The sequence below is a fragment of the Lotus japonicus genome, chromosome 2, assembly GCF_012489685.1.
Source record: "Lotus japonicus ecotype B-129 chromosome 2, LjGifu_v1.2".
Taxonomy (NCBI): domain Eukaryota; kingdom Viridiplantae; phylum Streptophyta; class Magnoliopsida; order Fabales; family Fabaceae; genus Lotus; species Lotus japonicus.
This window is the reverse complement of record NC_080042.1, coordinates 61,526,514-61,541,980: the sequence shown is the minus strand read 5'-3', so window position 1 is coordinate 61,541,980 and position 15,467 is coordinate 61,526,514. Positions and strand designations below refer to the sequence as shown.

The following is a 15,467-nucleotide window of genomic DNA, read 5'->3' as shown; positions in this document are numbered from 1 at the left end:
CACTTCATTTAGTCAAGAGGCAACGTGTCGGTTTTCATCGGAGGTTTGTCCCAGAATTGGAGTGGTTAAGGAAGTCTGGAGTGGACTTCATTGGTGGTTAACTGTCTGGAGTGGACGCGGTGATACCGCTAAGGTTAACAATTGGTACCACATGCATACATTAGAGTCTCACACACTAAGTTTCACGTTTTCAGTGATTTTATGTGTTTGGTGATTTGTTGGTGAATTTTTTTGTTGTTGTGGTAAAGTCGAATTATTATTCTTCTTAAAGCTTATAATTTTCCGAAATATTAATAAGAATTGTGAAACTGTCTTGAGAGAAAATATTATAATCACTAAGATTTTAAAGAAAAGTTCAAGAGTTTATAAAGCAGAATCTAAATTGTTTACTTGCTCTTTGTTATGCTATATTTTATACAATGTAAGTTCTTACCCTTCTGCTGGAATGATGTTCTATGCGACATCGCTCAGGTACTGGAGGTAGAGATGTGGCTCATGAGGAGTAGCTTCGGAGAATCTTAGTTTATGTTATTATTATTATTATTATTAATATTATTATTATTATTATTATTATAATAAAATAAGTGTCTTGCTCTGTAATGTAACACTGGGTAGATACTTTACGTTACTTTTACATTTCGGTTGAGAGGATTTTATAACCTCTCCTTATGGAAGTTGTTGAATAATTTTCTAAATTATGGCGATGTTGTACTGTTGATGGTCGAAGTGCTTATGAAATTCTGTTCTGAGTATGATGAATTTTTATTGGAATATCATGGAAGATAAACCTATTTAAATAAGTGATTTTATGCATCTTAGGATTATCTGGCTGGTTTAGAAATTTTATTGGCAGAAATAATTCATTCTTTGGAAAGCATATGAACTTATAAATTTTCAAACACAATCAGTGTTAATTTTAATGAGTTTTCGTGAAGAAGTGTAATACTCCCTTGATATGTTTTTAAACTCTGATAAACGTTTTTAAATAAAACAATGGGAAAAAGGGGGTGTTACAGGTAGGATACACATATTATTTTATTTCGCAAAAATTGCCCTTAGTTCGAGTATTTGAGGCATCATGATGCTTGAAATGTCATGATTCGAAATAGTTTATGCTTGGTCTACCCCTTGCGGTACACTTGTGGTCCGAGATGAGCTTAAAAGCTTCAAGGTATGCGTCCGGGATTAAATTGTTAGAGGGACACGACGGAACATGTGACTCTTCACAGTCTAAAGACTCATGAGGGAGTTGGAAGTTCACCATCCACATTGGGCATAGAGCATAAACGATTTGGACATCACCCACATACATTCACCACAAAACTTTAACGCAATGAGCAAGTGGGTCTTTCCACTTATAAAGTCTTCAACACTTGCTTATTCATCTGATGTGACTTCCTTATTTACACTTGTTACTTCAACACTCCCCCTTAAAGTATAAATTGACTTTTCATCTTTTCTATTTTCTAACTGACTTCATCATTTTTTCCTTCTCTTTTCTTTTTTCCTTTTTCTTTCTTCTTATATATTTCTTCTTTTTTTTTTTCATTCCTTTTAGGGGTTTATTCACTTTCTTTCTTTTTTTTTTCTTTTTCTTTTTACTCCCCTAAAGCGCCTCACTTCACACATTCCTGTATTGACCATTGCAATTCAACATCAATAGGCTACCTAAGACTTTCAAGACTTTTAACTTGGCACATTACACAAATTCTCTTAGATAACTGTGTCCTCGATACAAGCAGCCGTCATAGCACATGGTCACATCATCGACTTTACTCGCCAAGGTCGCACAATCAATATTTTACTACGGACCATCAGCTCTAATACCATTATTAGAGTGGCACAGCGGAACACAAGACTCTTCATATTCTAATGGCTCATGAAGGAGTTGTGAGTTCATTATGCACATTGGGCATTATTTGGACATCGTCCACATACATTCAGTACAATACCTTAAGGCATTAGGTATGTTCTATCCAAGAACATAGAGATGAGGTACGGTACCCATAGTGAGAGGATCGTGATGTGAGAATCTAGAGGGAATGAGCGCGTAACCGCTTAGAGAGAGAAAATAACTGAATTTCAAGTCTTTTATTTCTCAAATGAGCTAAGAGTCCCTTACTGTAACCGCTCCCTATTTATAGATTCGAGAGTTGGGCTTGGCGCCCTTAACTTCTCCTAATGGGCCAGTTAGGCCTCCCGGGAGAAGGCCCAACTCCCTGGCTCGCATGTCGCCCCAGGCTGGTGCGCCTGGGCGAGGGACCCCAGGGTCTCGCCAGCCCATAAGACATCGAGCTCGAAGCATGAGAGCTGAGTGTAAGACCCAAGATTTTAGAATTAAATAAATAATTAATTTTCAACTCACGCATAGGATTATGTGTAAGCGTGAGGGGAACTTGACTTGTGTTTAATGTTTGGATTAGCGTTATGAAGAAGAAAGTTCAGGAAATGGTTAAGAATAGTTCTATAGTCGCTATAGGTTATAGCACGAGCTTATTCACTTATGCCTTAGGGCAAAAACGTTAGTAAAGGGCTAATATACTCTTAAAGCACTGTAGAAACGATATTCAAAAATATTCAGAGGAGTATAAGAATTTCTCTTATTCCTTTCCACGACAAGTGTTTCGACACGAAACCTTGGAATGTACGAATGATCGATTTCGATTCTCGGAAGTTTGCCGAAACTGAATCCTTGATAGCTCAAGAACCTTAAAGTAAATTGTTGATGAAGACTTTTTCTATTCGGAGCCTCAAATGAAGATTCCACGCGCATACACCCATTTCTTTCGATGTTTCCAATCTTTCTTCAGAAGGAAGTTTTCTCATCCGACATCAACTGCAAAAAGTAACTTTTCAGGTTAAATCGATTAACACCATTAGTGAATCGTTTGCTTAAATTCTGAGAAACCTGTTTCGAGTTCTGAAATTCTGTCGCCGGATTCTATCTTATAATTCACAGAGGAATGTGCAGGAAAAATCAGAATCGCGAAATATTCATTTTCCCGCGTTTTCCATTTTCTATAAATAGCTTGAAAAATAAAAAAAATATCATCACCACCAACACACGCACACGGCCGAGAGCAAGGAGGAAGAGGGGGGAGAAGTGATTTTTGCCGATTCTTGTCTGATCGTCGCTCTGTTCGTTGCTACGCGTAGGCCTCGAGGTACTGATGCTTTTCCTTACCTCTGATCGTAAATTCTGTCGCTTTTCTCTATGTCTTTCTGTGCTCAAAGTTTTGAGTTTTTTGTAAAACTATCCAAATAACTTGATTTCTCTGTCTAAACTTATCATGCCCAAGAGCATGTTTAGCGGATTACATTTCGCCGAATCTCGTCGAATCGCCGCAGAACTTTGATTCTGCTCAAAAACTCATTTTTATGCTGAGGTTTCCCTTTTTGAATCAAAAACTCTCGACTGAGCTTAGCGTCAGTAGGATTAGTTGTCATAAACGTCGTGGGTATCGACCTCATCCAATTTATTTTTCGAAATTCCGATTTTGAGTTTCCGAGCTAAAAATCTTAACCAAAATACCCCTGTTCTAGTTTTCGTTCCGATAATTTTTCGGAGAGTTTCCCTGGCCTAGATATCGCCTAAGAATACCTAGGAATTGATTTAGATCGAAGAAAAAGTTCGGAAACCCTATTTTCTAAAGTGGCCGAAACCTGTTTGTTAGGGTACCGTGTCTAGAAATAATTTTTGGGTCTCTATGACCTGAGCTATAGCGTAGCTCTTTCGATTGTCGAAATTTTGGCTTTGGTTTCGTGTCATTCCGAGTTCTGTAGCTCAAGTTATGCGCGTTTTAGCAAACAAAGTTCTGTTGTCAATTTGTGCCTAAATAGGAACTCTGAAGCTTTAAAAGCTTTCTTTCTGGTTTCGATTAGTGTTATTAGAATGATTACTTCTAGTAGGTCTTGTGTTGATGATTGTGTTTCCTTGTTCTAGGTTCGCAATTTCCATGCACAACTTCTACTCACGAAGGTAAGGGTAACTCAGTTTTAGAGTGTCCTTGAGTCTTGCATGTATTTATCGCACTGCCTGCGTTTGAGAAGAAGATGTTTATATTGATTGGCAGATGATTATGATTATTATGTTGAACTGGGAAAATGTTTTCTGGAGGCTTCGGCCGAGTGAACTTATTGAGACGTGTGTCTCCGTTTTCTGAGATGCTTCGGTCGTTTACTGGTTTCTGTCATTACTGCTTTCTAGTGGATTGGACATGGTTATGTTTTACAGCACTGAATTATTATTTCATCGCTCAGTAGAGCTTGATGTGTTTGTGTGAATGTTGTGATTATGAATAACATGTGGTTAATCTGAATTGACTATTGGATTGGGAGTTGTTGTCTGACTTGGCATATAAGGCTTAAGGTGAAAGTGGCGATGAGGAGGTGTGGTTCTATAATTGTCCCGTCTTGTGAGACGCTATAAGTGGCGGTCAGGAGGTGTGGTCCTATCATTGTCCCGTCCATTGTGACGCTAAGTGACGATCAGGAGGTGTGGTCCTATGATTGTCCCGTCCATTATGACGCTAAATGGCTATCAGGAGGTGTGGTCCTATGATTGTCCCGTCTTGTGAGACGCTATAAGTGGCGATCAGGAGGTGTGGTCCTATGATTGTCCCGTCTTGTGAGACGTTATAAGAGGCGATGATGAGGTGTGGACCTATCATTGTCCCGTCTTGAGAGACGATATTGATCGATCCATTTTGATAGCAACATATAGTTGCATTCTAGAGCACTAACATTTGATCTTGTCGATATCTGATATGACTTGTTGAGGTTATTGTTATATGTTTTAAATCTATGTTATTACGTTGTTGATATCTGATTAAGTTTAAGTTGTTGGTATTTGATTTGATGTAATATGGTTGAGGTTCTTGATATCTGATTTGATTTCATGTTGTTGAATATATGTCGTCATCTATCTTGAAATAAGTTGCTAGTTTATGTGCCATGAAATGCACTTAAATCTGAATAACATGCTTTTCCCTTTTATACGTGGTAATTGCATGGAGTTAACCCTTTCTATTTGCTACTTGTTGTTTGGGCGCTTAACGCTATTAGGCGATGGAGATCCTTCCGCCGAAGCTTAGCTGCTCGAGTTGGAGATCGGGTTGTAGGCGGTGGAGTAGAGGTGTAAGAAGCAGCTTTGCTTATCTTATTGTGGACTATGTTTGAGTCTCCTTTTCTATATGAGAACTTTGTTATTAAAGCCTTGCTTCCGCCACTGTTAAAGTGCGCATGTTTATTCTGAACCTTACTTATGGTATTATAAACTATTATTACTGTATATCGGGAAACAGGTTATTTAAATAAAGTTATGATGTGTTTCCAACCCTATGGTATTTAGTCGTTTTCAAAAAAAAATACCCTTGGATTTTAGGGATTGCAGAATAGTCCTTAGACTTTGTTAGGTTACTTAATGTGATTCCTCAGTTGAGAAATTGGGGCGTTACACTGAGTGTGTCTTTTAAGGAAAAACACAAGGCGACAATCATGAATATGCTACCTAAAGCCGGAGTCTAATGACTCAAAACAATTGCCATCATGGCTTGATAACTAGAGCCTAGGACTAATTTTCCTAACGAGTTCCTTCGATTCCACGAGCCCACAAAGTGAGCTAGTGGCGACAGCCATCTCCCACACTTGGTCTTCTCGCCCCGCTGCAGTTATGCACGCGTCATGAGTCGTGGTGGCTTTACGCGTATTAGGCCTATGCCACATGGTAGAAAAGATCTGCAGAATCCCAACTGCCTCCCTTGAAACGTCTCTTCAAATTCCCCGCAAAAGCCTGTCAGTTTGAATTTGAACCAATTAGCTTCAGTTGTTGCAGTTTCCATTTATTGCGACATTCCCACTCCTCAAAATCCCGCAACTGCAATCATTTCTTCGTCGGTATGGTGCACGATTTTCCACCTTTCCCCCACGTTTCCTAACTGCCCACAACACTTCCCCCCACGTTTCCTCTTGATCATCATCATCCCTCTCCTATAAAGACGCTACTTCCCCATCACTTACTCCTTTCACAACCCCAACTCCTGGCCACCCTTTTTGCAAGCGAAAACCCTTCAACACACCATTGCCTCAGTTCACACAGCGCTCCACGCGCCGCCTTCTCTTCTGGTGAGTCCTTACAACTTCAAAGTATTTTCATTTCATGTGCCCTTTCCTTTAATGTCTTCGAGACGCCGAACCAAGAACTCCAACCGCAGTGTCACCGTTGCCACCCCTCTACGGTACGTTCCCCCCATCGACTCTTCCCCCCCCCCTCCGGTTCCACTTGATAAAAAAGACATTGCCGCTTTCCGGGCCAAGTATTCGGAGTCCTTGCCAGTTTCTATGGCAAGGGGCTTACCGGCCGGGACGATTCCCAACCAGCCATCCAGCTTAGAACAATGGTCGTCCGTCTGCGAAATTTCTTCAGAGTCTGGTGGGTTTTGTCATGAGAAACCCCTTGACAACATTCTGAACTACGGTGGTTGCTCAGCCTCTGAGCGCCCTTGGCTTCGCCTCCCTAACCACTTCACGGATCGGCCCCACTTCTTTTATGTGTACGAGTACACGTTCCCTTTTCTCCGTTTGTTTGCTCCGTGTTGCGCAGCATCAACGTCGCCCCGTGTCAGCTTCATCCCAACAATTGGGCCTTCTTGCGATGCTTTGAAATCCTATGCGACGCAATCCAGCAAGAACCCGAACCCTCTCACTTTTTTTACTTCTATAGGGCGTCCGCCCAGCCTTCACCACCACGCAGCTGGGTTTCTCTGGAAGCCAGATCCAGCCGCCAACGCTTCAACCCTTTTTGGCCCACAATCCCTACCTACCTCGCCCGCAGGTATTTCAAAATCGTGGTATCTCACGAATACCCCGAGATTTTTACCCTGAGGGACGGAACCGCCCGATTTCCCTTATACTGGACCCAAGAAGTATCCTCAGTAATCGACCCACATGAGGACTCCCTAATTCCTCAAGACAAAGTTGTTATCGGCTTCCTAGCTAAAATCTTGGTTTTAGATTGCTCTCGCGTGATTGGTAAAGCCAAAATTTCATCAACTCCTGCTTACTTAGGTTTTCTTGTCCCTTCTCTGCTTCGACCCTTATCCTTTGCTTATTTGACACTTTTTGCCCCTTGCTGACTCTTTTTGTTGAATTTCGTTTCAGGGAGAATGAATTTCGCCAGTGCGGACCTTCTGGCCGCCTTTGAAAAGAAAAAGAGCATCTCATTCCCCCCCAGGTCAACCTGAGGGGTGACAAGACATCTTCCCCAATGGCCCCGGCGGGTGAGGGTGGAAAACGAGCTCTCGGCGAGGGAGCCGGAGCCTCTCGCCCGCCTCCCAAGAAGCCACACTTCGTGAGTTCTACCTCTTCTTCTGGCGGGGAAAGCATCCCTGTTGCCGTCACGACCCCTCCTGGTCCGAAGGAGATTCTTAGGGCGACTCAGCCCGGCGGACCTCCCAAGGTGACTCCAGCTTCTTCGCACAACACTCGGGGCGATCCTATTGGTGAATCGCCCCCTGAGGGGACGGTTGTCCCGCCACTCTCTGGTCAAAGCTCGACGCCCTCTGCCATCTTGCCGCCACCGCCACCCCTGGGACACAATTTGCCCCCGCCCCCAGGTTCTGTAAACCGGGGATTGCCATGTTCCCTATCTTTGACACCGGCGCAAGTCGCGAGGATAGATGAAGTGGTTCAACAACAGGGCCTAGATAGAGTGTCCGGGGGTGCTTTGGAAATGGTGCTCCACGCATTCCATCGTTATAAGTGATCCACCAAAGACGTCGAGGCGCTACGGTCGGAGGTGGCCCGCCTTCGCGCCCTCAACGTTGGATTCCTTGAAGAGCGCAAGGCGCTTCTTGCCAAGCTAGCTTCCCAAGAAGCCACCTTTTCCAAAGGGCTGGCCGAGCAGATTAGTCGTTCTGAGGTCAGTTTGGAGTTTCGAGACAAGAAGATTTCGGAACTGGAAGGGGCCCTTGCAAAACATCAGCAGGAAGCGAAGTTGGAGATCGACGCCAAGCAAGATTTGATGGCCTCCAAGGATCAAACCATTTCTTCAATGGGCGAGGAACAGGAAACCCTCCGTGCCGAACTGGCGAAGAAAAACGAAGCTCTGTCTGCGGCAGAAACCCAAGCCCAGTCTGACGCGAAGGCCTTAGAAGAGAAGATGAGGTCAGATGTCGTCGCTGCCGCTGTCTTCGAGCGTGGGCGTGGCTTCTTCCTTGCCAAAACTCAAGTTCAACGCCTTCATCCCCGAATTAACCTCAGCCAAATGGGAGCGTTCAAGAAGGTGACTCATGCTGGACTGGTTGGCCCCGACGATCCTCCGGGTTTCGTCGCCGAGCGTTTCCTGAACGAACAAGATGTAGAGCAAGATAAAAATGTTACTGATCCTTAAATTAGTTATGTAATAACAATTAATTTTCCTGCCCTCTTTCAATGAAGATTCTGAGCTCTTCTCCCTTTTTTTTAACTGAATTTCATAACAACGTTCGAGCTCTCGCTTTTCCCCGTTGGAGTCATGCTCCTCATGAGCCCTGGTGACTTGGCATGGAACGAGCGGGTCAACCGACCTGCGAATTCGTGACCTTCATTCCCGAAACGCTGCATCCTTTAATTCTAGTCAGAGGACCATCGTTTACCACTGGCCAAGTGAATTTAAGACATTCAAAGATGACCTCGGTAATGGAGTATCGGGAAGTTGTTTCATTGTTAAATGCTAGCAAGCGTTCCATGAATATAAATAGCAGGGTTATCTGAGGGAGAGGAACAAACTTGAAACAAACTTGAAAAGAATCATCTATGGCAAACTACGAGAGAGCTCTGAACGAATTGAGAGAAAGAGCTTTCGAGCAGAATCTGTATGCCGCCTTGTATTACCGGAGGACGTCCATAGGCCACATCCGTCAATTAGTATGTTGTTGCTGGCAATGAAGTTGAACCCAATTCTGGATGCGGCCATTCGCATCTTTCTGGAGTATGTGGAGGAGCTAGGCGGGCTCCTTCAAGAGGAGGCTGAAATCACTAGACAAATTGGTGGTTGGGAATGGGAACTGGAGCTCCGTGAGAACGAAACAGAGGAGCGAAAAGAGGAGTGCAAAAATGAGATGACGCAGCTGATATTTCAGAGACGAATCCTAGATAGGCAGCTAGCAGTGATGCTAGATCGGTATCATGTAATGAGGATGAACCCTCCATTTTGAATGTACTCTGTTGGTTTTGATGAATAAAATAACGCCTGTCTCTAATGAATGAATCGAGCAAATATATAATGAATGGACAAATGAATGAATGAATGAATGAATGTATGAATTAATAAATGAATTTATGAATTAATGAACGAACATATGCATAAACGTGTGAGTTCGACGACTCGCCACATTACGTCGCCCTTTTGCTCGTGCCTCCAGTAATTGAATCCGAGTTTCGTGCGAATAATTTTGAGAGTGTGCTGGGTATAAATAGGACTTTTGCTCAGTCTTTGACCGAGGCTTTGTTCACACCCTTTTCCCGTAAGATCAGGTGTGGCCCCACCAGCTTTATTAGGCGGGGACTTATAGTTGCTTGGGACCCAATGGTCATGTGGGTTGCCCAAGGCTTGACCTAGTTTAAATGCTCGCCCGCGTTCCGGGGAGACTTGACTCGCCCATATTTCGGGGAGGTTCTTGGGATAAGAAGCTTATCCGCACACGTCGCCAACGGGTGGCTACGGTTAGCGCCGGACTTTCCGGAGCGATCCCCAGACATCAAGGTCGTGTTGGGATCGCCACCTTCAGGGAATTTTTCCCACCAGGCTGCCATCTCAATTTAGTTGAAGGTTAGGAGTATTGCTGAGAATATCCTTGTATATTTGTCTTGTAAAAAGTTTTTACATTCGAGGGATGCCTCGTTAAAAAAAACGTGGTGGAGAAAAAGAGTGCATCTTTATTTTTACCCTAGTTCCTCAGTATCCTCGTCACACCCTTGTTCTGTCGCCGGCTCCCCTGATTAGAGCACCACACCGAACACCTCATCTTTCAGCTCGTCGCCCTGCCCGACAACCCTATGGTAGAAAGGAGGCCTTCTGATCTCTTTCTCTCGCTTGACGCACTGGTTCGTCTCTGTCGACCCCATATTCGCGGCCTCTGCTGGGTCCTTGTACTTCATATTATTCCCTTTCTTATCCTGGTGGATATGCGACTGACCCCCTTCTTCCCCCGTCTTTAAGTTACTCTGATCTAGACCAACCCCCTTGCTCACCCTTTGGGGCTTCGCCTTTTTCAGCTTCTTTCTCGCCAACTGTACTGACCTGTTAAGTGTGTTCAACCTTCGAAGCGCTACCTCGTCTTGTTCCCAGCTAAAGAGGTCCACGTTGTCCTCTACTAATCTATCCAAGCGCCCTTCCTGCTCAGTGGTAAGCCTGGGCTCAATTGCCAGCATGCCCCTACTGGATGCGTCCATATCCCAGTTCCCCCAACGCCTCTCGTCAATGGTGCAAATAGGTTGTCCATTCTGCCCTGCCTCTCGGCTTTCTTTGTCCCGACTTCGATCTTTCCTTGATCTTTTTGTGCTCTCGCCGACCGGTTGTCCCTCGACGCTTTGGCCCTGTGCAGCTAGCTTTTTCCATCCACCCTTAGCGACTTCAATCTCATGACACTTGTGTCCGTCATTAACTCCTCTCTTACTGTACAAACTAAGGCAGTTGTTGTAGCATTCTCTCGCCCCTCGCTGATCTACTTCGATTTTCCCAACTTTACCGCAAATCAGGGGGTACTTTACTGCCAGGTGGGCCGTTGAGATCACCGTGCAGAGACGATTCAATGTGTTCCGCCCTATGATGACATTGTACGCCGCCGCAACTTGCGAGACCAAATACCTTACGCGTAGAAGCTCAGCGTTTTCGCCGACCCCGAAGACCGTGAACAAATCTACGTAGCCACGCACCTAGAACTGCTTCCCAGAGAAACCTACTAGGACCCCCGTGTATGGCCTTAAATCCTTGTCTGTTAATCCCAATTGATCAAACGCATCTCCGTAAATGATATCTGCGGAACTACCTTGGTCCAGAAGCACCCTTTGCACGTTAAAACCTTTGATTCTCACCATTACCACCACTGGATCGTCTTTGTGCGTCCTAATCCCCTTAAAATATGCCGACGATATCACTATATCTGGGTGTTGACAACCAAACGGGGCCGGATACTCTTGCACCGACGCTACCGCCCTCTCGTGCCTTAGTCTCACCGTGGACCTGCCGCCTCCCTCGTCAAAACCTCCTGCAATTGTGTTGATCGCTTCGAATGACATCTTGACATTGGTGTTGAAAGTTTCTTCAGCCCCTTTCTCCTTCGCCACCTTTGTTCCCCTCTCACCCGCTGCTGGCGCTCGCCGACGACCGCCTTATTGATCCTTGTCTAATTCGCGGTCTGTTGCTTGTGATCGCCTCGCCCTGATCAGCCTTCCGACTTTGCCTTTCAACGCGAAACAAGTACTGGTGTCATGGCCTTCCAAGTGGTGATATTCGCACCATTTTATCCGGCCCTCCACCTCTCGCCGCGAATCGTTTCCATTTCCTCCGCTCCCGACCGCTTGTGTCACCTCCACCTCCCGGAGCAGTTTTGTCAATTCTTCATTCGAGCATTTCTTTGGCCTTCCACGCCGGCGAGGGCTGTTTATCCGGCGAGGGCGGAGGCGCTCAACGTCCTCCTCTCGCGCTCTATTTGCCTCCCTCATTCGTGTCCATTTTCCTGCTAGCGACACATTCCTTCGGCTGCTTATTTTTTCCGACCTTATCCGTTTCCTCTTGAATGCGTCGTCCTCCTCTTCTAGGATGTAGGCACTCGCCCGGGCGCGAGCTTTTGTCATCTAGCGCGCCGACTTCCGACTCAGCTTGCTGTTTAGCTTTCCCGACATCAATCCATTTTTGAAGGCGCGCACGCATGCCTGAGGCTCTAACTCCTCGATCTTCCTGGACGTATCACTGTACCGCTTTACGTATTGCTTCAAAGTTTCTCGTTCCATCTGTCGAACGTCATACAGATCTGCAATTGTTACCGACTCGATCTTGCTTGTAGAGAACTAAACAAGGAATTGCGATGAGAGGTCGCGGAACTTCGCTATAGATCCTCTTGGCAGAGCCATAAACCAAGCCATCACCGCGCTCTTAAACGTGGATGGAAACATCCTGCACTTCACCGCGTTGGAAGCCACGCTTGTTGCCATCTTCATATTGAAATAAAGCAAATGATCCTTTGGATCCGTTTGTCCGTTGTATGCCACCAACTCAAGGCTCCTCATATCATCCGGTATAGCCACCTCTCTCACTGCCGCTGAGAGTGGCTTAACCTTCGCGACGGTGCAGCCTGACGTCATCACTCCGTGTACGGTGCTCCTCTTCACGGCGCAACCTCCTTCTTACCCGGCGCGGTGGGGAGCCATGCCTTTTCTCCAGCTCTTCGCTTCGCCGTCGACGACACGATTCCATCAAGTTCCGTTGGATGACTAGAATTCCACCGACAGTCCAAAATCCAAATAGAATTTTCACAGAGAATCAGATTTCTCTTGAACTAATCACAATCCACGTGATCCGGGAATCGAAATCTACCGATACCCACAGACGGCGCCAAATGTTCTATCCAAGAACATAGAGATGAGGTACGGTACCCATAGCGAGAGGATCGTGATGTGAGAATCTAGAGGGAATGAGCGCGTAACCGCTTAGAGAGAGAAAATAACTGAATTTCAAGTCTTTTATTTCTCAAATGAGCTAAGAGTCCCTTACAATTGGTAACCGCTCCCTATTTATAGATTCGGGAGTTGGGCTTGGCGCCCTTAACTTCTCATAATGGGCCAGTTGGGCCTCCCGGGAGAAGGCCCAACTCCCTGGCTCGCATGTCGCCCCAGGCTGGCGCACCTGGGCGAAGGACCCTAGGGTCTCGCCCAGTCCAAGGTAAATGAATCTTTTCACTTATAAATTACTCAATACTTCATTATCCATCCAATTCCTACCCGGGGTCAACTTTACCTCATCCCCGTTTCCCATCTCTCCATGGCCAAACATGCCATTAAGGTGGATTATACGAGCAAGGGGCAAGTGCCATTGTAATTCAACAAGGAGAGGATGAAACAAAATCATTCAGAAGGCTAATTCATATCTTAATGGACCTTACATTTTCATGGAAGACCTGTGGGAAGGCGACCCCTGAAAACAAATATTGTTTAAATAGTCAAATGCAACACAAAGCTAAATCTTTTTCATTTGTCTCATTTAAATGTGTGAATTAAGTATCCTATTCTCCCGGTAAACCAGATATCATGAAGAGGATAAAGAATAAAAAGCAAGCAACTTAGTTGTTGAAATTATTTCAATTTAAACCTTAAATTTAATAATGTATACAAGCAAATTCTTGAATTGATAAATTTTTTATGCACATTTTTATCTCATACTAGTTCTTAAGATGTACTTATTTGGTTTCAAAAAAAAAAGATGCACTTATTTGATAATAATTTGGTAAACTTAAAAATCACCTAATGCATATTATTAAATATAAAACTGAACTTTAAGGGAAGAATAACGGTTAAATCGGTAATTAACTCTACCTCTAACGGATTAAGATTTTCTCATATAAAATGACACAATAACATGAAATTTTGCATCAATTTCTCTTTCATCAATATAGAACGTCTCACCCACTATTCAAGAGGCTCAAAGAGTCAAAGAGATAAATTGACATAATTTTAACATGACAGTATCCTGTGAAATTTGCACATGAGAGAATTCACTCACTTTGCATATGCTATCAATTCCTTCATGCTTGCCAGTTAAAAACTTTATAGCAGAACAAGCAACAGAACACAAATACACCCAGCAGCTAGTGTATTGTATCAGTTATCTGGAAAACTAGAAAGTGACAAATGATCCTTGTGGAACAGTCTATTCATTCAAACGTGATGCTTCTCAACTTCTTCCAGAGGCATAGCCTAACGTGTGGATACAACCGGGCACCATTATCTTATCTTGGTAACTCCTGTCTTGTATATATTCTAATCACAACAAAATTAACACAAACCAAAACCAACAAGAGACTATGGAAGCTAAGAAAAAACCAGAAGTGACACTAATGCCACAGATAGGCCTGGGAACTGCAACAATGCCTCTCCCCACCACACGAAGCACTCACCTCGATCTTCATTGATGCCTTTGATGTTGGCTACAGACACTTTGACACTGCTGCGGTGTATGAAAGAAAGGAGCCTCTAGGCAAAGCAGTGGCAAAAGCTTTAGAGCTCGGCCTCATTAAGAGCCGCGATGAGATATGCATCACTTCCAGATTGTGGGGCACAGATGCACAAGATGACCTTGTTCTTTCAGCTCTGAAAACAACACTGCTGTAAGTACAATACAATACAATCTTCTTCCTCACTTTGTAGCCTCCCTATGATTGGTTATGTTCTAAGTATCCTTGAAACTGTTTAGGAAGTTGGGGTTGGAGTATGTAGATCTCTATTTAATTCATTGGCCAGTGAGGTTGAAGCCTGAAACTGAAGGCATTAATATATCAAAGGAGGATGTGATACCCTTTGACATGAAATGAACATGGGATGCTATGGAAGAGTGTAACAGATTGGGGTTAGCCAAATCCATAGGTGTCAGCAACTTTGGCATCAAAAAGCCCACACAGCTCTTAGAAAATGCCACCATCCCTCCTGCAGTCAATCAGGTATGAAATTTTTGCAATGCCAGATTGGTTTTGACAGAGAGGTGATGAATAATTGCTGGTGGTTCCTTTGGTTTTAGGTGGAAATGAGCCCATCATGGAGGCAGGTGAAACTCAGAATTCTTCAAGCAGAAAGGAATCCATGTAAGCGCTTGGTCACCCCTAGGAGCCTATAATTGTGTGTACCGTTCAAATGCAGTGATGGAGAACACAATCCTTAAGGAAATTGCACATGCAATACAGAAGAGTGTAGCTCAGGTTCTCTAACTATCCTAGATATGAAAAGTTCCCTTTAGAAAATAGTAAAGAGTAAAGAGATTATGTCCATATAAAAAAAGGACATAACAATTTGCTATATGGACATAATCTCATTATTTGGTAAATAGTAAAGTGTCCATTATTTTCTATGTCATGCAGATAGCACTGAGATGGATATACGAGCAAGGGGCAAGTGCTATTGTAAAAAGCTTCAACAAGGAGAGAATGAAACTAAACCTTGAACTATTTGATTGGGAACTGACCTGGGAGGAGGCACAGAAATTCAGCCAGATACCACAGCGTAGGATGTGCTCTGGAGATATGTTTGTATCAGAAAATGGGCCTTACAAGTCCTATTAAGAACTATGGGATGGTGACCCCTGAAATCATTCTTAGTGGAGCAAAATGTCTTCCAAATATATGTATCTTTGCAACTCCAGCCAGCTGCCAATGAGTTCAATGGGAGAAGATTTGGTTATTATGCCTGTGTTCTTGAGTAATAAGCAACTTTTCCTACTCATA

General features: G+C 44.0%; 1 protein-coding gene across 1 annotated transcript; it reads left to right on the top strand.

Annotated features, from left to right (window-relative positions):
• The first annotated feature begins 14,576 nt into the window (after window positions 1-14,576).
• Window positions 14,577-15,445, top strand: LOC130736788 (methylecgonone reductase-like). The gene is made up of 5 exons (XM_057588577.1): window positions 14,577-14,690; window positions 14,768-14,831; window positions 14,887-14,945; window positions 15,105-15,246; window positions 15,342-15,445. Exons 1-5 carry the CDS (start codon window positions 14,577-14,579, stop codon window positions 15,443-15,445), a joined length of 483 nt encoding a protein of 160 aa, XP_057444560.1.
• The last annotated feature ends 22 nt before the right edge of the window (window positions 15,446-15,467 follow it).